The sequence below is a fragment of the Thermothelomyces heterothallicus genome (assembly GCF_042370625.1).
Source record: "Thermothelomyces heterothallicus CBS 202.75 unplaced genomic scaffold P884_scaffold_4, whole genome shotgun sequence".
NCBI classification, from domain to species: Eukaryota; Fungi; Ascomycota; class Sordariomycetes; order Sordariales; family Chaetomiaceae; genus Thermothelomyces; species Thermothelomyces heterothallicus.
Window position 1 is genome coordinate 1375274 of NW_027192565.1, and position 20442 is coordinate 1395715.

A 20442-nucleotide genomic window follows, 5' to 3' on the forward strand; every position below is an offset into this window, starting at 1 on the left:
CCTGGTTAATGTCGGATGGGAAGGGGTTAGGAGAGGCCCGGCCGGGAAAGAGGCGATGCCTCGAGGTTTGGAGTTGAATGTGAGCAATATGGAGGGTATGTGGTATAATCAGCGTTTGTAACGCAAGGGAGCCAGAAACCTTGCCAGTAGGTTGCTTTCTAAATGTCTTTCAGACCGTTTCATTCAATCTTTCAAGATGCAAACTCTCGATGCCCCTCCATAGACCCCTCGGGCTTATCGAAAGTGCGGTCCTTATCGGCGGAAGCTTGGCATCAATTTCTAGATCCAACAAGCTAGGTTGGAGAAACTGGTGGGTCTTGAAGCAAGAGAGTAAGCCAATCACGTCGTGCAGACATTGTGCCCTAAGATTTTTCCTGGTCCAGCGCTGCACACAAAACCTTCCTTCGATTTCTCCAGTCTCTCTGTCCGTATCATCAACGACGGCCGTTCAGCAACCACCGCCAACATGAAGGTGAGGAAATCCGTTGCTGCGCATGATTTGATAGAATGCACGCCTGGATGATCTTACTGCTACCGTTCTCCGCAATTATCGGACGGGCGATGATGCTGACAGAACGACTCCCATAGCTGAACATTTCGTACCCTGCGAACGGTTCGCAGAAGCTGATTGAGGTGGAAGATGAGCGGAAGTTGAGGCACTTCTACGAGTATGTTGCATGTTGAATCTGGTTCTCAAACTTCTGCCGACGAACCTAACCGTGATCTCACAGGAAGCGCGTATGTCTGATCGATCCGCACCGAATTCGCACGACGATACTGACCCTGATTAGATGGGCGCTGAGGTCCCGGCCGACCCGCTCGGCGATGAGTGGAAGGGCTACATTCTCCGCATTACCGGCGGCAACGACAAGCAGGGTTTCCCGATGAAGCAGGGTGTCATTGCTCCCAACCGTGTCCGCCTCCTCCTCTCCGAGGGCCACTCCTGCTACCGCCCGCGCCGCACCGGTGAGCGCAAGCGCAAGTCCGTTCGCGGCTGCATCGTCGGCCCTGATCTCTCCGTCCTGGCCCTTGCCATCGTCAAGCAGGGCGAGCAGGACATTCCTGGCCTGACCGACACCGTCCACCCGAAGCGCCTTGGACCCAAGCGTGCCACCAAGATCCGCCGCTTCTTCGGCCTCAGCAAGGATGACGATGTATGTGCTTCGTGCCACTTATATTCCGTCATCGCCTGCCCTAGAGCTGCGGCGGTTCCTATCGCGCAGTTCGGGTAGAGTCTGAGTGCAACAATCTCGGAGGCTAATACAATATGCTCGGAACAATAGGTCCGTAAGTACGTCATTCGGCGCGAGGTTCAGCCCAAGGGCGAGGGCAAGAAGCCTTACACCAAGGCTCCTCGCATCCAGCGTCTGGTCACTCCCCAGCGCCTGCAGCACAAGCGTCACCGCATTGCGCTCAAGCGCCGTCAGGCCGAGAAGGTCAAGGATGAGGCGGTACGTAGCCACCGCTAGAATTGAACCCTCTCGAGCACCGCTAATAGATCTTGCAGAACGAGTACGCTCAGATCCTGGCCAAGCGTGTCGCTGAGGCCAAGGCTCAGAAGGCCGATCTCCGCAAGCGGAGAGCCAGCTCGATGCGCAAGTAAACTTGGGGCGTTTGGTAATGGGTCTCGGATTGCTTTGGGAAAACGGTCACGGCGTGCTTTCTTTGAAGGCTCATCTGGGGCGTGTATATGGCGTAACAACCTTTCGCGAATCTCGACAATGAGTCTTTGCGATGAGCAGATTAGGCGCCTAAGCCAATTTGAGCCAAGCAGTGCAGAGAGCTATGAAACACCCTCACTGAATCAAGCACCGGCTCCAGTGGCGACGTGTGATTCATAGATACTTTGCGCAATGATACCAATTTGACTACGCTTTGGAGCCCGAATCCTTCTCGTCCGTTGAACGCGGCGTCAGTGCTTCAAAATGTAAGCTACCCAGAAAAAGAGGCTTGGCGAGCTAGATCTAGAATACTGAATGCCCTCAACTGTGAATGGGAAGACATTACCGGGGTTGCATCGTAACTGTTACAGCTTCGGTCAGTTCTAGCTTGCACCCTGCACCAGATGTCAATGCTAGAACAGCAGTACGACGACTGTTACTTCCCGTGGCCCGGAAGCAACCCATATACCTCGTGGGAAACGAGACGTCCGTCTTCAAATTTGATGCGGCCATTGTCCGCGACTTCGTCAACCTAGAAACCTGCAAACGCAGCCACAGCGGTTCGGAGGCGACGCAGTACAATACCTAGAAAGATGGGTACAACAATGCCCCTCTTTGCATGGGTGCTACCTGAGGCACCGCACATGTACATCCATGTACGGATTACATACATCACGCAGTGTATGCAGTACCACAAGGAAGGTTTGATGAAAAATGTATGTATGTACATAGTTGTAGCTAGCTAGGTACCTAGATACGATATCGGTACCAGTTGCAAACAATGTTGGTTGGCCTTTCCACGCACAACCCTGGCTCGGACCTTGGATTCTAACGGTTATAAACATGCTGTAATTATCTTTCTGAAGACGGCGCTGTAACGCGCACTACTTCCCACAGGATAGGTAGCTGGCCTTGTTGCGTGCAAGTCTAGCTTTTGGGACACAGGACCCCTCTTTCGCCAAAGTGGGGTCCTAAAATGACGGGAGAATGGGAGGCTGCGACTGTTTGGTGACAACTCATGGGAGCTTCTTGGTGCTTCAAAGATGAAGTAATAATACTATGCAATTTTGTCCTGTCTCTAGTAAATTCTGCGCTGTGCGTACGATACACTTCGTAGGTTAGTCAGGTCGCAGAAACCTTCCACGAAATTGTTGTTGGTGCTGCTGCGATAGAAACCAAGTGTGAGCTCCTGCCCCACATCGGGAGAGCCCAAGGCGGCGATTGCCGTGGCGGGACTTTTTTTGGCGGTGCTTGCCTGTACCTGACCAGCTGTTGCCGTCATATTGCCTCTGATTTACCTTCCTTCGCTTGCCGAGTTCCTCATCTACAAACCAAGACCTCAGACTTAGTGTATCGCTGCCCTGCAACTACTTGGCGCGGCTTTCACGGCGACATCGCCAAAGGTCAGAGGCATCAACAGATTTGACCAACGCATCGACATCTAGCTCCGCTTCTTTTTTCCAAGACATCTTGAGGCGACCTGCACTCGTCTTCAAGCTGTCTTCGGGTTTCGGGGAGCTTCGCCGCAGCACTGCCGATTTCCATCTGGCCAACGCCGAATTGCGGGCATCTTCACCGAGGACGGGAAACAGCGACGTTGCCATCGGGCTTTCGTCGACGGCTGACCTTCCTCTTCATCAACCGCGATACGTCTAGTCTGCCCACCACCATTACCCGTATCGCTCTCGCTCTCGAGAAAGGTCCACATCCGTTATTTGGACGTGCGGTAGTGGAGGGGGAGTGTCTAGTTTCTTCAGCCCTCGCGGCTCAGCCGCTTCGTCAAGATGGGCAAAATTACGAAAACCATGCAGTCCAAACACCGGGAGAACCTCGTATGTTCCAACTCGGACTTGCTTCTCATTATGCCGGCTGTTAATGTTGCTAACCCACCCTCTCAGTCTCCCTGGGTTAAGGACTACGTTCTCGCCGCGGCGTCTACTCCGTTGCCGCTCATTCCCAGAAAACTTGACGAGTTCCCGACCAGATGGCCATTTCCGCGCGGCGACCTGTATCACTGGATCCCACTCCTGAACCGGTTCGACAGCATCCTCGAGGCCTTTTGTGCGACATACAAGCTGCAGGATGGTTTTCAGATGAGAGACTTCGGGTGCGATCTGCTCCTGAATCAAGGCGCGCCGGTGGAGTACGCCGACGAGCAGCCGTTCAGCAAGGAGCGACTGGTCCAGTTAGGTTACAAGGAGGACGGAGACCGTCAGCTGATTGTCTCCATTCTCACCTTTACCAGAGTTCTCTTGCAACATTGCGGTAACCGGAGCATATACGCCAGCAGTCCTCATCTGAACGATCTCCTCAACTCAACCGACTTGAGCGTCATCTATCACACTCTCGAGGTTGGCCTCGAACTTGCGCAGCGCTACCAGGCTTCGATCAAGCGTGTGGGTACCCCCAATCGGCAAGTGAGCAGCGCCCTGCTTGCGAACCATTATAACATCGATCTCGAGCGGGTGCAATATCTTGCACAGCCTTTCGTGAAAACTCCGCTCTCGCCGGGTCCCCGGTTTTCTGATCTTCCGCCGACAACGCCGGGCTCGGCAAGTAAGAGCAAGGAGAAGGCGTCCGGCCCTAGCCATCGGAATGCGGCCTCGGTGTATGCAAATGATCTTTCAGCGATCATTGCTCCCGGCCCAGCGGACGATGCGCGATGGGCTGGTTGGGGGGATGTCAAGATAACCTACTACCCAAAGACCGAAACCTCAGGATCTACTGCGTCAGATGCCCAACCTGCAGAGGCCGGCTCGACCTCAATACCTACAACACCTACTCCTCTGCGGCGTGGCTCCACGGGCCTTTCTCAGACGCCGCGTTCGAGTAAGACTCATGGCGCTGAAGATAGTCCATTGAGTCGGAGCCACGGAGTAAGTGGCGATGACCATCCTGTTTCTGGGCCCAGGTTCTTCGAGTTGCGCCAAGTGAAGGTGCAGTCGACTTCTATTTATGAGCTCCTCAAGCTCTGTCCCTCCGACATGCCCAAAGCTTCGCGATACGAGTTTTTAAACCGGCTGAGGGTATGTAAGGCGCTGTTGGGGTCATCAGACGATCGGCAGTTGGCCTTGGCCGTCCGTCTTCTGGCGATCACCAACCTAGCGTACATTCATCCCGAAGCGACGTTTGTCGAGAAGGTCTTGAAGCAGGACAATGATGAGCCGCGTAGGTACCAGCTGGTATACCAACTCGCCGAGTTGATCCATCCCTCGGCCGATGGGACCCCCGATACGCCTTTAAAGCTGCAGGCCATTGCGCTTGCGGCTTTGGAGTCCATTACAGTCATGCCAACAAAGTACCCCGAGGTGGTCGCAGCTCTGAATGCCAATGTCAATCACGGTGTCCTTCTATACGTCATCAGGAAGGCCGTGGCTAGCATGAAAGACGACTCTGCCGAGGCGGATGACGGGAAGGTGACCGATGCCGACCATTGGCGCGCGAGTCTCTTTGCCCTGACTCTTCAGATGGCCATGGCCTCTCGAATAGGTCAAGAGATGTCATCGGCCGGACTTCTTGAGATCATGGTCGAGATACTCAACATTCGATCCAGGACAGCGACCCGGAACTACAGTATGGTGCTCGCATTCCTGGATACAATCATCTACGGATTCAACGGCGCATTCACCGTCTTCAGCAATGCCGGAGGTCTAGATGCCATCTCAAACCTCATCATCGACACGGTCGCTCGATCAAAGGAGGAGGTTGCGGCGGGACAGGGGATGAAGCCAGAGTTTCACTCGCATACGGTGGACTATGAGATCCCATTCTACCACCAGCAAGCGCTCAAGTGGCTGCTCAAGTTCATCCATCACATCATGACCAATGCCTTCTCTTTTGGTACCAACATCGACCGGCTGCTGAGGAACCTGGTGGACAACTCAGCTCTGCTGGGCAGCCTTCGCACCATTACTGAAAACATGCATGTTTTTGGTTCCTTAGTCTGGACCAACGCGGCGGGCTTGTTGAGCGATTTCATCAACAACGATCCAACTAGCTTTGCCGCCATATCGGAATCGGGTTTGATTCAAAGCTTTCTCGAGACTCTAACTGGCAGGCCTGTCACTTTGCCGAAGCCTTCAGAAACACCTAATCCCGAGCAAGAGGGTGAGGGGCGCGACTCGCCTGCTTTCACTAACGAGTCGGTCAACCTAGAGAGCGATGAGCGGCCGCATCCTCCGACTCAGGAAATGCTCGAAGCGCCTCGAGAGCGTCTTGCGCCTGGCGTTCTTGCGTCGAACGATGCAATCAGCATCATACCCTCGATCTTGAACTCCATCTCGCTGAACAACCTCGGTTTGAAGATGGTCGACTCGTCCAACGCGATCGAGATTTACCTGGAGATTTTCGAGAGCCCGAACCATGTCCAGGTTCTGTCGGAATCAGATTTGGCCAACGTGGTCGGCGGAAGTTTTGATGAACTTGCTCGCCATCACCCGGCACTGCGGCCTGCCATCTCCAATGCCATCCTTGACATGGTGGCCCGAGTCTTGCACCTTGCGAAGACGAAGTCCATCAGCGCAGGGTGGGGTGCGAAGCTTTCGGTTCTTGACGCAAACGGAAAGGCCATTACCGCAGACGAATCCTTGCTGGCAAGCTTGGAAGCGGCGCCCAGTACGGCCAAAGGGAAGGAGAAGGCCGCTCCAGAAAATGCTGATGTCGAGATGGTTGACGCGAGCTCCACGCCTGCGCAGTCTCATACCTCCCATGGAAATTCCGCTACTGAGGACCAAAAACCTTCCGGCCCGTTTCACGAGATAACACCTTACATTGGGGCAGTCTCGTCATTCCTGAACGCCATCTTTCACAATTCCAGCCTCAAATCAAGCTTCATCCGCGATGGCGGTATTGAGCTGCTTTTGCAGCTGTCGGAGGTTCCTAGCCTGCCCGGAGATTTCGAAAGCACCAGCGCGTCGCGCTCGCTCGCCCACGCGCTTGCAACGGTGATCGAGGCAAGCCCAATTCTAGGTCTTCCATCTTTACTCAACCGGGCCCACGCCGCCATCGATGATCTGGAACCACTCGTGAGCAAGAAGGGCGCACAGCCCTTCTTCGCTCCCTTTGTTCTTCCTAATCTATCAGTCCAGAACGATCAGGCCGAATGGGATCGAGGTTTGGTCCGCAAAGTGGCTGGCGGCACCCGCGTTGTGAAGGCTTTGGTCAGGTTGCAAACCCTTCTCAGGACTCTGTATCAGAGCTTCCCGTATTCCTCTAGGCAGGCAACGGTCTCGATGCCAGCGGTCAATGTTTTCGACTACTTCATCTCCCTCATCAACCGTTTGGGAAGCCTCCTTCATGACGCCGCGACAGAGGACATGGCAATTGCCGCCCTTGTGCCGAGCCACTGGCTTGGGAACCGATCGTTCACTCAGGATGGTGTAGAGGTGGTTGCGTCGCCTTCCGCTCCAACCGCTACCGAGGAAAGCAAGCCGGCAGATGCCGGTCAGGCTACCTCGGCGGACAAGGCAGCAGAGCCATCGAAACTACCCAAGGAGCCGACCAAGGAAGAACGCGCTTCGCCTCGGTTTCAGAACTATTTCGTGATTAGCCGCCTCCTGAACTCGTTAACGCCGAGTACGCTCCCGTTCTTCCAAACCATAGGGAAAGTTCTGTTGTCCAGGCGTGGCCCTGATTCCTACTTGAGATCCCATCACTTAAGCATTGCGCAGACGCTGGCGGAGACGATCCTCGAGCAGTTGAGTCTGCCACAGGAGCAGAGTCTGACGGTTCGGGACTTACGATATTGGGATGTCATGTTCGACGCACTGAACCAGATGCTGATCGACCCAACCCGGCAGCCGGACCGCACTTCCGTCCAGCTCATTCTGCCTGTTTTGGTGGCGTTCAAAGACCGTGGTGGGATAGAGCTCCTGAATACTATGCTCCGGAAATTCGCCGATGAGCTATGCAACGATGCGCCGGAGCACCAGGACGCTCAGAAGCTGCATCTGGTTACCGCTGGGATGAGAAAGATCCTCGACATATACCACGTCATCGTCAGCGGCAAGAACGTCTACGAGTCTGTGGGTCAAACCAGCTTGTTCCCGCGGTCCTCGGACAGGAGCAGAGATCGGGGGCATCAACTCATTGTGGAGTTGAGATTGGCTATTTTGCCAATCGCCCGAAAGCTATGGGAGTCAGACTTCGCCGAGAAGGCGCCGACTCCTATTCTGAGCAGAGTCATCGATATCATCAAGACAATTGCGACTGCCGATCTGGAGACGAACGCATGGCGCAAGACGGACAAGAACTCACCAGTGCCTCTGTTCGGAGATCGGCCGTCTATCCGGTTCGACTGGCGTCTTTATGCTGACCAGATCAAGAATTTGACCCGGATGGGGTACGATGAGGAACTCGCTCGCGAAGCTGTTTACCGTGCGAACGGAAAGGTCGACGATTCGGCGGAGTATTGTCGCGCTCATTCCAAAGGCCTGGCTGGCAAGCGAAATCCCGTCCCTGAGCAGGATGCATACCGGGGGCCGCCATCACCCCAGTCGCAAGCGACTCGGGACGAGGCGGTAGCGGCTCCGGCGAATCCTACCGCGACGGATCCCATGTCTTTGGACTCGATGAACAACTTCATTCGAGACGCGATTGGCGAAGCCGAAGAACATTCTGATGATGGTTCTAGTGATGAAAGCCATGATGACGAGAGCCGAGAATCCGAGAGTCAGGAACAAGCTGGTGCCTCCTCGGCCCCGACTCGGGCCCCCATCCCCCCTTCAACTCCGTCTGAAATCTCTCCGACACCTCCTCCGATCACGAAGGATGACCTCGACAGGGAGAGGGCGGAAGTTCAAACCGACTTGATTGATCGTTGCTTAGATGTCGTCAGGACGCACCCGGAGCTTGTATTCGATGTCTGCGACCTCATTCAAACAACAATACTCAAGTCCGATAATGAGGACAAGCGGACTGAAGTCGGCGAAGTCCTGGCCAACGCGCTCATGTCATTCGCTCCGAACGATGCCGACGAGAAGCGAGCAAACGGCCGCGGCATTGCAGCTTTCGCCCATCTGCTGTCGCTTCTTCTCCAAAATCGGTCATTCTTCAAAACTACGCTGCCGACCCTGAAGCAGAACGCCGGAGAATACCTCGGGTTTCTGAAAGTTTCACCAGGGAGCTCACATGAGGAGCTCCCGTCATGGATTCCTTACATCCTCCTTATCTTCGAGATTCTTCTCTCGGACGACGAACAACCGGTGGAAGTTGAATGGAGAATGCCTGCCAAAGAGGACGAAGTTGTTGAGCCGCCAGTTTGGGTCACCAAAGATCTCATAATATCCGCCGAAGACCGTACCAAGCTCCTCAATGCAATTCTGGACATCCTCCCAAGAATTGGCAAGGAGGAGGCTTTGGCGATCTCCGTTCTGCGGATACTCGTGATCCTGACCAGAGATCATGGGATCGCCAAGATTGTTGGAGAAAAGCGTAATTTACAACGGCTCTTTGTCATGGCGAAGCAGTTGTGCAGTGGGGGATCGGCTCGGTTGAACCAAGCGCACATCACTGACAACATCATGATCATCCTCCGGCATATAGTGGAGGATGAGGACATGGTTCGCCAAATGATGGAGACTGAGATCAAGCAGTACTTGTCTTCGACTCGAAATCCGCGGGGCTATCATGATCTCCAAAGCTACCTGCGGCATCTGTCTCATGTGGCGCTCCGTTCACCGAAGCTCTTCGTCGACGTCACTTCAGACCTTACCAAGTTGAATGGTTGGTCAACTTACGATCCGGCCGTCCGTACGTATAATCTATCCCTCAAGGAGAAACCCGCAGAGCAGGAAACGTCTCCTAAGGAAGGTTCTGTGGGACCTGCTGTGCAAGCGACGGAGGGCTTGACTATCGCAGATGTCAAGCCGTCAACAGAAATTGTTGACAAGGAGATGGCGGATGCGCCAAAGACCCCGTTCGAGCTCAAGCGACCTGTTCTCGAGAATCCCGACGGGGTAATACACTTCCTACTTAGCGAGTTGTTGAACTACAGGGAGGTCGATGACAAAGAGCCGTCAAGCCATTCCCCAAAGGGATTGGCGGCCGAAAGCGAATCACCCGGTGCAAGCGGGGAGGCAACGCCTGCTCCCGACCAGCACCTATCCGAGCAGAAGGAAAAGGAGCGAAAGGCACCCAGACCAACCTTCAAGGCGGAAGATCATCCAATTTTTGTCTACCGCTGCTTTCTGCTCAACTGCTTAGCGGAACTGCTGCAGAGTTACAACCGCGCAAAGGTTGAGTTTATCAACTTCAAACGGAGCGTGCCAATCCAAACGAACACGCCTATCAAGCCTCGTTCGAGCGTTTTGAACTATCTGCTCAACGATCTCCTTTGCTTGGGACCTGCCGGCATTCCGATGGACTCAACCATCATTAGAAAGAAGGCTGCCACTTCGAACCACGCACAGGCAGTGCTCGTGGCCTTGGTTGCTAGAACACCAGAGAAACCCGTCGACCGCACTCGCAATTCCTTCGAGTATGACGATGACTCGGATCTTTTGTTTGTGCGCCGATTTGTGCTCGAAACCGTGCTTCGTGCCTACAAGGAGGCCTCTACGCCTGGCGAACCGGTTGAGGTGCGCTATGGGAAGATGATGTGCGCCGCGGAACTGATGAGCTTGATGATTGGCGAGAAGGACAAGGAAGCACAGCAGAGGGACGCCCGTGCGAGCGACCCCGCTGTCCTCCGGTCTCAGATGCAGCTCAAGCGCCTCATGTATGAGAAGGGGTATATCGCCGCCTTGACTGCGTCCATTGCCGACATCGATCTCACTTTTCCCAACGTCAAGCGCACCATCAAATATATTCTGCGTGTTCTTCGCGCTTTGACAAAAACGGCCTGCTTGCTGAGCCAGTCGGACGTTATTCCCGTAACAGCAACTGATCAGCCTGAAGACGACTTCGCGTCAGCATCGTCCCTCTCGGACTTGGACGATGATCGTGAGGAGACCCCTGATCTCTACCGCAACTCCACACTCGGCATTCTCGAACCTGGGCGTGAGGAGGATTTCTCCGACGAGGACGAAGATGGTGCGTTTTGAAACCAAGGCCCAAATCAGGCGTGTGGTGCTGACGATCACAGATGACGATGCCATGTTCGACGACGAGCCATATGACGATGAACTCGAATATGGCGACGAAATGTCCCAGGATGACGAAGAGAACCCCAGCGATGAGGACGATGACGAGCTGGGCGAAATGGGTCAGGTGGAAGGCATGCCGGGGGAACCTGGCGTTGTGGAAGTCATTATGGGTGAAAACGAAGACATGGACGATGATATGGATGAGGACATGGACGAAGATGACGAGGAAGAGCCCTCCGACGATGAGGAGGATGAGGATGAGGACGAGGACGAGGACGAGGACGAGATGGGTTCCGAAGAGATGGAGGATATCGAAGACCGCATCGAGATTGTCGACGAGGAAGGAAACCCCGTGGACGACGAAGGAGCGTCTGGTTGGGAAAGCGAAACCGATGAAGAGGAAGATGAAGCCGAGGAGGAGCTCGGCTTCGAAGGAGGTGGCGCGCATGACATTCACGATGCACTCATGCACGGACATGGCATCGACCAACTCGGCCACATTCCCGACATTCTACGGAACGTCGTCGAGGGCGGAGATGAAATTGATGCGGAAGATATGCAGGACATTGATGAACACTACATTGATGATGGTGTTGATGATGATGGCAAGTATTCGCCCCCGGGTTTTCCGTTGTGCACTCAGCTAACTAGACCAGATGAGGAAGAGGAAGATGAAGGTGAGGAAGATGAGGTGTATTATGACCCTGGTCACCATCGTAAGTTTCCTTCAAATGCACCGCCCCTCATGTACTGATTCTAACGAGTGTTAGATGACGATCACCCACCTCCCACAATGCCATCGGGCCTAGGCTGGGATGTTTCCCAGATCGAGCCCCATCACCGTCTACGACACGGAGGCAATCGGAGTCCTTTCCCTGCGCCGTTCATGGCCGGGCACCACCGCGATCCCTTGGGACCCGGTACGTCTTCCCAACGCCTTGCATCGACAAGTCGTCAGACGGGCTTTATCATGGCAAATATCCCTGGTCAAGCTTTTGACTGCCCCATGAGCGCACTTTGGAGCACAACAGACCGTGATGCTGATATTTCTCCAGATTTTCGTAGCTACTTCCGCCACGGCCAGCATCGGCAGCCTCCAAATCCGACCGACGATGGTGTCAACCCTTTGCTGCTCTCGGGTAACCGAGCTGGGCAGGATGCTTCTCGAGTCACTGGCCAGCATATGATAAGGCTGGGCTTCCCGGGTTCTTTGGTGGGACATGGTATTGATGCGCCTCTTGCTTTCATCAACGATCTGATGCAGAGCATCCCGTTCCCGCGCGGCGCCGGTCCCTCTTTCAGCCTTCAGCTCCGATCTGAAGGTCCGGCTGGAGAGGTTCGTCAGCTCAGCATTCCGGTTAGCATGACACAGCCTGGCCGCGAGTCCCGCTGGGAACCACGCCGCGAAGTATATCAGGAGCCCCACCAAGCCGTTACATTCTTCCCCGAGTCTACCGCTGAGAGGTGGCAAGGAGAGGCCAAGATGATCTTCGGTTTCAATCATAACGAGAAAACCAAGTTGCTCGCGACGGCAATTTTGGGCATGCTCACGCCGGCTGCCATCCAGCGGGAAAAGGAAGCCAGGGCTCGACAGGAGGAGAAGCGCAAGCGGGAAGAGGAACGTAAGAAGCGTGAGGAAGAGGAACGCAAGGAGCGAGAGGCGAAAGAAGCCGAGGAGAGAGCGGCCCGGGAAAGGAAGGAGGCCGAGGAGCGTGAGCGTGAGGAACGGGAACGTGCCGAGGCGGAGGCCGCACGCGCCGCAGAAGAGGCCGTTGCCGTTGAGGAGGTGTCTGCTGAAGAGCCCCAGGCGATGGAAGGGGTCGAAACCCACCAAGAGACCCAGGAGGCCGCACCGGAACCAACTCGGGCGAGGGAACGTGTTGTCACCACTATCCGTGGGGAGACCGTGGATGTCACCGAGCTTGGCATCGACCCTGAATACCTTGCCGCGCTCCCGGAAGAATTCAGGGAAGAGGTTATTGCTCAGACCGTGAGCAGCAGGCGCTCTCAGGCGCGCGAACAGGCTGCCAACGAGGGAGAGAACACTGAAGTCTTCCAGGAATTTCTGGAGGCGCTGCCAGCAGAACTTCGTATGGAGATCGTTCAGCAGGAACGCCAAGAACGGCGCCGCCGTGAGCGCGAGGAACAGCGAAGACATGCTACGGCTACGGGCCAGGACCTCGGCCCCGTCGAGATGGATACCGCAAGCATCCTGTTGACCTTCCCGCCAGCCCTTCGGGAGCAGGTTCTGCTAGAGCAAGGCGAAGACATCATGGATCAATTGCCTCCCGAGCTCGCTGCAGAGGCTCGCGCTCTCGCTCAACGCCACCATGTCCATCGGGTCCCACCACCAGGGAGCCGTTCCAGGGAAGCTGCACGTCGATCTGAAGCGGCGGCTGAGGCAAAGCCGCAACGGCGCACCATCGTACAGATGCTCGACAAGGCGGGTGTCGCTACCCTTCTCCGACTCATGTTCATCACGCAGCAGAGCTCCATCCGCAACTACCTGTTCGATGTCTTTGCGCATGTCTGCGAGAACCGTCAAAACCGCCTCGAGGTCATTTCTACCCTTCTTCAAATTCTCCAGGACGGCAGCACCGACATGGATGCTGTTGAACGCAGCTTTGGCCAGTTGTCCTTGAAGGCAAAGCAGCCCAAGGACAAGGACCCCAAGACCCCGCAGAGCCTCAAGAGGACATATACCAATGTTAGCGCCAATAACCAAATGTCCGGCAATTCGGAGGTCTCGCCTCTGCTGATCGTTCAGCAGTGTCTTGATCTATTGCAGGAGCTCGCAACAAAGAACCCCCACGTCCCGTCCCTTTTCCTTACAGAGCATGAGACTGTGGCTTCAACGCTCAAGCGAAGCACGAGCCGCAAAGGCAAGGGCAAAGACGTCAGTACCAAGGCCCAGAAGTATGCAATAAACTCTCTTCTGGCCCTCTTGGATCGAGATCTCATCATGGAGAGTTCTTCGGTCATGCAGCTTCTTGCGGACCTGCTCAACAAGGTCACGTATCCTCTGCAGGCTCTCGAGCGCCGGCGCAAGGAAGCTGAAGAGGAAGCCAAGAAGAAGGCCCAGGAAAAGGAAAAGGAGAAGGCGGGTGAGGCAGGTACCGAGACCGCCCAGTCTTCAGGAGAACAACCTCCTGCGGCCCAGACCGCCGAGTCGACTGCTGTGGCCGCGACTGGAGAACAACCCTCGGCGGAAAACATGGAGCAGCCCGAGGCAGAGAGCTCAACAGCCAGAGAACCGAAGACCGAGGAGAAGAAAGTCCGACAGCTCGTCCCGCCCACCATCCCTGATTACAACTTGAAGCTGGTCATCAACGTCTTTGTTGCGCGGGAATGTAGCTCCAAGACTTTCCAGAACACAATCTCGACCATCAAGAACCTCTCCAACATTCCGGGCGCGAAAAAGGTCTTTGGCGAAGAACTCGTCTCTCAGGCTAGAGCCTTGAGCGAGAACATTGTGTCTGACCTTGAGGATCTGCTTCCTCATATTCTCAAAGCGGAGACGGGCACCGAGATTCAGGGGATTGCGCTCGCTAAATTTTCGCCTGGAGCATCTGAGCAGAACAAGTTGCTGCGTGTCTTGACTGCACTTGATCACTTGTTTGACACTAAGGGCAAGAAATCAAGCGGGGTGGGAGAAGGCGGCGAAGCAACAGACGAGACAAAGGAGGATCTTCTCAGCTCGCTCTACTGGAACCCAACGTTTGGGACCATGTGGGATAAGTTGAGTGCCTGCTTGAGCGCAATTCGGCAGCGGGAGAGCTTGCTCAACGTCGCAACGATCCTGTTACCGCTGGTCGAGTCCTTGATGGTCATTTGCAAAAACACGACGTTGAGCGAGGCGTCTGCTTCGCAAGTCGCGACTGGGAAGGAAATGCTCCTGTCGAGCCCGCCACCAGACAACCGCATCGCAAGCCTGTTCTTCACTTTCACAGAGGAACATCGGCGTATTCTCAATGAGCTGGTTCGGCAAAACCCCAAGCTCATGTCGGGGACCTTTTCTCTTCTGGTCAAGAACCCCAAAGTTCTCGAGTTTGACAACAAGCGGAACTACTTCAACCGGAGCGTGCATGCGAAGAATGGCCAGCAGCGGCAGCAGTATCAGCCGTTACAATTGTCTGTGCGCCGAGACCAGGTTTTCCATGATTCGTTCAAGTCACTCTACTTCAAGTCAGGTCCGGAGATGAAGTTCGGGAAGCTCAATATTCGCTTCCAGGGCGAGGAAGGTGTTGATGCCGGCGGTGTTACGCGCGAGTGGTTCCAGGTGCTCTCCCGCCAGATGTTTGACCCCAACTACGCGCTTTTCATCCCGGTATCGTCGGACCGCACGACATTCCACCCAAACAAGCTCAGCGGTGTCAATGACGAGCACTTGATGTTCTTCAAGTTCATTGGGCGCATCATCGGCAAGGCTTTGTACGAGGGCCGAGTCCTTGACTGCTACTTCAGTCGTGCGGTCTACAAGCGCATCCTCGGCAAGCCGGTTTCGGTCAAAGACATGGAGTCGTTCGATCCAGACTACTACAAGTCGCTTGTCTGGATGCTCGAGAACGACATCACCGACATTATCACTGAAACCTTTTCGGTTGAGGACGACGAGTTTGGCGTGACTAAGGTCGTGGATCTCATTGAGAATGGGCGCAACATTCCGGTCACAGAGGAGAACAAGCACGAATATGTCCGGCTGATCGTGGAGCACAAGCTTCTCACCTCGGTCAAGGATCAGATGGAGAACTTCTTGAAGGGTAAGTTGTATTCAGGCGTTGAGGCTGGTTGAATGCAGTCTGGCTAATCTTGCGACTCAGGGTTCCACGACATCATCCCCGAGGACCTTATCTCTATCTTCACCGAGCAAGAACTTGAGTTGCTCATCTCTGGTTTGCCGGAAATTGACGTCGACGACTGGAAAGCCAACACCGAGTACCAGAACTATACGCCTGCCTCTCAACAAATTCAGTGGTTCTGGCGCGCGGTGCGATCTTTTGACAAGGAGGAGCGGGCCAAGCTCTTGCAGTTCGTGACTGGGACGTCTAAGGTGCCTCTGAATGGGTTCAAGGAACTGGAAGGCATGAACGGCATCAACCGGTTCAATATTCATCGTGACTATGGCAACAAGGATCGCCTCCCCAGCTCTCATACATGCTTCAACCGTAAGTGTTTGCTTGTCCTATTCTTGTCTGAGCAGGAGCTGATCATCTTTCCCAGAGCTCGATCTTCCGGAGTATGAGAGCTACGAGGTTTTGCGCAGCCAGTTGCTCAAGGCCATCACGGCTGGGAGCGACTATTTTGGCTTCGCCTGAATGCCAGGCAGTATTGCGCAATCCCGGGATAGAACAGCCATGATGACCGGAAGGGAGAGTACAAAATATCTAATCTGTCAGGAATGGCATCGGTTTTAGAGGTCAAGGCCCGGTTGCACGTGCAGATGGGAGGTGAAAGGATGGCGGAAGGGCCACAAAGGGGGTTATCAGGTGTAGATTTGGTTGCTTGTATTGTTTTTCTTTCTCTTCCTCGCCTGCCGGCTGGTTCTCAACCCGGCCTAGCAGTTCAAGTGGGAAAGGTGGAGTGCAGGCCCCTTTCCCTCTGCTGCTTCTTGGTCTATCGAAGACAGCTTGGTAGATAATTGAGTGTGGATGCCTCTTCTCCAATGGCGGAGCACATACAATGGTGAGTCTACAAGTATTACCTGCAATGCGGCTTGTAGTATATGTGACTCGCTTTTCGTCTCTGCCTACGCCATGCCCCAGCAGCACTCTCTTCGTGGAGAACTGTGGTGCTTTTCACCGGGGATATCATTATCATTTTGCAACAAACGATCGGGAAAAAAGTCGTGAAACGGTAATTCTAAAGTTATCCCTCAGCTCGTGTTTCAAGTGACATTGGAATTATCTCAAAAATGAGCGGGTTATAGTGAAGGTGTCCAATTGGGCATTTGACCACCGCTAGTTACAGTACGTCCCTCCTGTCCTATCCTAATAAGAACGGTATTTTTGTTGGCCCTTGTGGTCCATGACGACTTTGTTATTTTCGCTGGGGTTGAAAGTTCGGCCTTGGCAGAAAGGGTGGGGTACATTCCTTGGACCCATTTGCCCACCAGGCCTGTGCGCGGGCTTGTAGGGCTCCGGGCACCGGGAACGGTCCAACTTGGTGCCGAAAAAGTTTCACCCACATTTTCCAAAATCGACTTGCGCACCGGATCCCGCCTTTACACAACCGCTCGACCAACGACCAGCGAGGTAAGTCAGTCTTCATGTCCGCGTTGCCCTCCTTCGACCCATTTAGCCCCTTTCTCGGTATCGCAAGTTCAAAAACGTCAGTTCTTATCGAATTTGACCGATTCTCGAGATCACCGATCCATATCGACTCGCAGGCCCAATTCATCACGAATCTTCCCGCTAACTCGAACCTGATACAGACACAGTCAAGATGGGTATCTCTCGGGACTCTCGCCACAAGCGCGCCGCTACCGGTGCCAAGCGATCGCAAGTTTCCCCTTTCTTCTCCCTCTTCTCCCCTCCATCATGTACTGGAGCGGCGTCGATGGTGATGACTAACATCGGATCTGCTACAGCTTCTACCGTATGTCATGACTTGCTCCCGTTTTCGTGCTACATCCAGAGCCCCTCGGCACTGGGGCACTCGAAGGTCCGCTTGGAAGGTTTTTTGCGGCCGGTTGTCTACCCTTTTGCAGTGAAGAGGGTAGGCAACTTGCCGCAATAACCGACCCCATGCGTTCTGACCTGTTCAACGCACATGGAAATGTTCAAAATTTCTGACAGCTGCGTACAGGGAAGAAGAGAGCCTTCGAGGCAGGCCGCCAGCCTGCGAACACTCGTATTGGTGCCAAGCGCATCCACGTCGTCCGCACCCGCGGTGGCAACCACAAATATCGTGCGCTGCGTCTCGACTCGGGCAACTTTGCCTGGGCCTCTGAGGGCTGCACCCGCAAGACCCGTATCATCGTGGTCGCATGTAGGTTGCCCGGGGGGTTCTTGCTACCGAAGAGATGGTGTACTAACGCTACGATGATCAGATCACCCTTCCAACAACGAGCTTGTCCGCACCAACACCCTGACCAAGTCCGCCGTCGTCCAAGTCGATGCTGCGCCCTTCCGTCAATGGTACGAGGCCCACTACGGCCAGCCGCTCGGCCGCCGCCGCCAACAGAAGCAGGGCCAGGCCCCTGAGGAGGTGAAGAAGAGCAAGTCGGTCGAGAAGAAGCAGGCTGCGCGCTTCGCCGCCTCCGGCAAGGTCGACCCCGCTCTCGAGAAGCAGTTCGAAGCTGGTCGTCTCTATGCCATTATCTCGAGCCGCCCTGGTCAATCTGGTCGTTGCGACGGCTACATCCTCGAGGGTGAGGAGCTCGCCTTCTACCAGCGCAAGCTCCACAAGTAAACGCTGGGCGGGGGCGGGAGAGTAGGTGTCATGAAGAACGGAAGGAACGGGTCTGGGCACGGGGGCGCGCGTCGGCGTTTCGCCTAGGTGTTGATGGGTCATTTCTGATTGCTTCGCTGCCCGTCTCGTCGATATGGGGGGTTAAAAATTGCGGAAGCGGAAAAGGCGGCCATCGCAACTTTGATTTCCAGTTGCTTCGTCACCGGTAACAGGGCACGGCAGGGATTTAGGGCAATGGAATATCAATACCACCACCATAAGCAGCACCCCCGCACAGTCAATGAATCCCAGGCTTGAACTTGAGTTTGTGTGTGCACCTATGTGACGGAGCAGTACTTCAGGTGTTTGGAGTGCATGCAATTTAAGGTCGGAGCCTAGCGGCGGCTCCCTTCCACGATGAGGGCGTACACCAATCGACAGACCAAGGAGCCCGGACATGCTGGATGGTCTGGGGAACCCGTGTGTGAGAGAGTACAACAGTTGCCCGCGAGTAGCGCTTAGCAGCTGCGGTGGCGTCTGGGGCGGTAAAAGCTTCATAGTCATAGCACAACAACAGGTGCATCACTAAAGGATGTGATTTCTTGAACAAATGCCGTGCTATTCCGTCCATGTCCGCCCATCCATGCGATCATGCAATCGATCCAGGTTTCTTTTTTTTATCGCATCTCTACTCCATCTTCCAATGCTGTCCCCGTTCGACCTAACACACACACTATTATATACAACGGCGAGCTCGACTTTCTAGCCTTATCTCCGCAGACCACTTGCTCTGCTCATTCCTGTTGCTTCCAGTTTTGGGGCCGCGGCTCTCACTCGTCCATCCTATCCTTTATCCTCGTCCAGCCGATATGCTCGTTCTGCTCTCCTCAAAAGCCAAAGTCACCTCGCCGTTGGTGCTGCATTGCGGTTTTGAAATAGAATGAGACACCCAATGAGCGGGATGCTCTGGTGTGCCTTGTCGGGCGGTCGAGTACTGTTTTCGTCTCAACTCACTCTCCCTCAGGCATCGCAAGGGATTGGTGCTCCAGTTTCGAATCGAGAGCCTCTCCCCGGACGGGTCCCGGAGTGGGGGAAGGGCGAGCACAGACTCATTCATTGGAACTGTCTCTTGAGATCGGTCCATTTCCGCGTCAGAGTCTCGTGTGCCGAGTTGATCTACCATCGTCGTGTCAGTGTGTGTCCATCCACAGTCGACAAGCAACACCATGGAGGGGTTCGATAGGGGGGATGTATAGTGGACCGTGGCTCACCTCTGCATAGCGCATCTTTGTCTGCACCAGCTCCTCCTCGAGCTCCGACAGCTCCTTCTCGAGGCGCTGGTTCTCCTCGTGCACCTTCTCGTTCCGCTTCATGAGGTCGTCTCGCTCCTGCTGCCAAGCCATCTCCAGCTCCGCGGGCTGCTTCTCGATAACGATGCGCAGCTCCTGCACCTGGATCTTGAGTCCTTCGTTCTCGTCCCGCAGCTCGTCGTTCTCCACCTTGGTGTGCACCAGCTCGGTTGCCAGCGATGCCTGCTCGGCGTCCACCTGCTGCAGGCGCTCCTCGAGCTTGCGCATGCGGATCGCGTAGCTGGCGTTGCTGGCGCGCAGCGCCTCGAGCTCCGCCTCGCGCTCCCGCTCCGCGCGCGTCTTCTCTTCCCACTCGGCCTGGTACGCCTTGAGCATCTCGGGCGTGATCTTGACCTCGCACGCGTCGCGGACGAGCTGGTCCGCGCGGTAGACCTCCTTATCAATGCTGCTGGAGGAGCTGCCGAAGAAACCGTTCTCGAGAATGGAATTGGAGGAAGGAGCGGAGTCGATGTAGACGTCGAACAGGCGGTCCTTGAGGAAGTTGGTAAGCTGGGTCATGTCGTGGATGGCGAGGAGAGCAGCCGCGTTCTTCTGCATGAGCACGATGCCGAATTTGAGAATAGCAGAGAGGCCTTCGGATAGGATCAGATCGTAGATGCGGAGGACGAGCTGTAGCGGGAAGCGGTAGGCGAAGAGGGTCAGGAACCATTGGGTAGCGTAGAGATGGGGCGAGATGCCACGCCGCCGAAGGTGGCAGTAGAGTGCTGGCTCGAAATCTTCGAGCAGCCGCTCGAATTGGTAGAGGTGGAGGTGAAGGCCGGGCATGTCGTTCACGAAGAGATCGCGGAGGTGGTACTGGTTCATCAAGCGCACTAACAAGCAGAATGCCTCCTCTTCCGGCATCTACAAAGCGTCAAAATCAAGGAAAGGACAATTTATGCAAAACACACCCACACACGGAAAAAGGGGTTGGGCGCCCCCCGAGGTTTTGTTGGGGGG

General features: G+C 55.0%; 4 protein-coding genes across 4 annotated transcripts in view; 3 read left to right on the forward strand and 1 right to left on the reverse strand.

The window, feature by feature from the left end:
• Nucleotides 1–466: 466 nt before the first annotated feature.
• Nucleotides 467–1792, forward strand: P884DRAFT_283235 (40S ribosomal protein eS6; the record flags this gene model as incomplete). Its single annotated transcript, XM_069443646.1, has 5 exons — nucleotides 467–472; nucleotides 589–672; nucleotides 792–1154; nucleotides 1284–1451; nucleotides 1508–1792. 5 exons carry the CDS (start codon nucleotides 467–469, stop codon nucleotides 1601–1603), a joined length of 717 nt encoding a protein of 238 aa, XP_069300259.1. The 3' UTR covers nucleotides 1604–1792.
• Nucleotides 1793–2993: 1201 nt separating this feature from the next.
• On the forward strand, nucleotides 2994–16415 carry P884DRAFT_327874 (uncharacterized protein). The gene is made up of 8 exons (XM_069445566.1): nucleotides 2994–3493; nucleotides 3560–10691; nucleotides 10744–11349; nucleotides 11401–11460; nucleotides 11515–11664; nucleotides 11800–15504; nucleotides 15565–15909; nucleotides 15965–16415. Exons 1-8 carry the CDS (start codon nucleotides 3446–3448, stop codon nucleotides 16057–16059), a joined length of 12141 nt encoding a protein of 4046 aa, XP_069300260.1. The 5' UTR covers nucleotides 2994–3445; the 3' UTR covers nucleotides 16060–16415.
• Nucleotides 16416–17185: 770 nt separating this feature from the next.
• Nucleotides 17186–18154, forward strand: P884DRAFT_194063 (40S ribosomal protein eS8; the record flags this gene model as incomplete). The annotated part of the gene is made up of 3 exons (XM_069437800.1): nucleotides 17186–17245; nucleotides 17539–17731; nucleotides 17793–18154. The coding sequence occupies 3 exons, from the start codon at nucleotides 17186–17188 to the stop codon at nucleotides 18152–18154; spliced, it is 615 nt and encodes a 204-aa protein (XP_069300261.1).
• Nucleotides 18155–18971: 817 nt separating this feature from the next.
• The window catches only part of P884DRAFT_98507 (rab-GTPase-TBC domain-containing protein), a 3494-nt gene continuing 2023 nt past the window's right edge, over nucleotides 18972–20442 (reverse strand). The window contains exons 4-5 of the mRNA XM_069446220.1: nucleotides 19405–20346; nucleotides 18972–19309 (exon numbers count right to left, since the gene is read on the reverse strand). Coding sequence (XP_069300262.1) covers nucleotides 19247–19309; nucleotides 19405–20346 — 1005 coding nt within the window. The 3' untranslated portion in view covers nucleotides 18972–19246. The remainder of the gene's footprint in view (nucleotides 19310–19404; nucleotides 20347–20442) is intronic.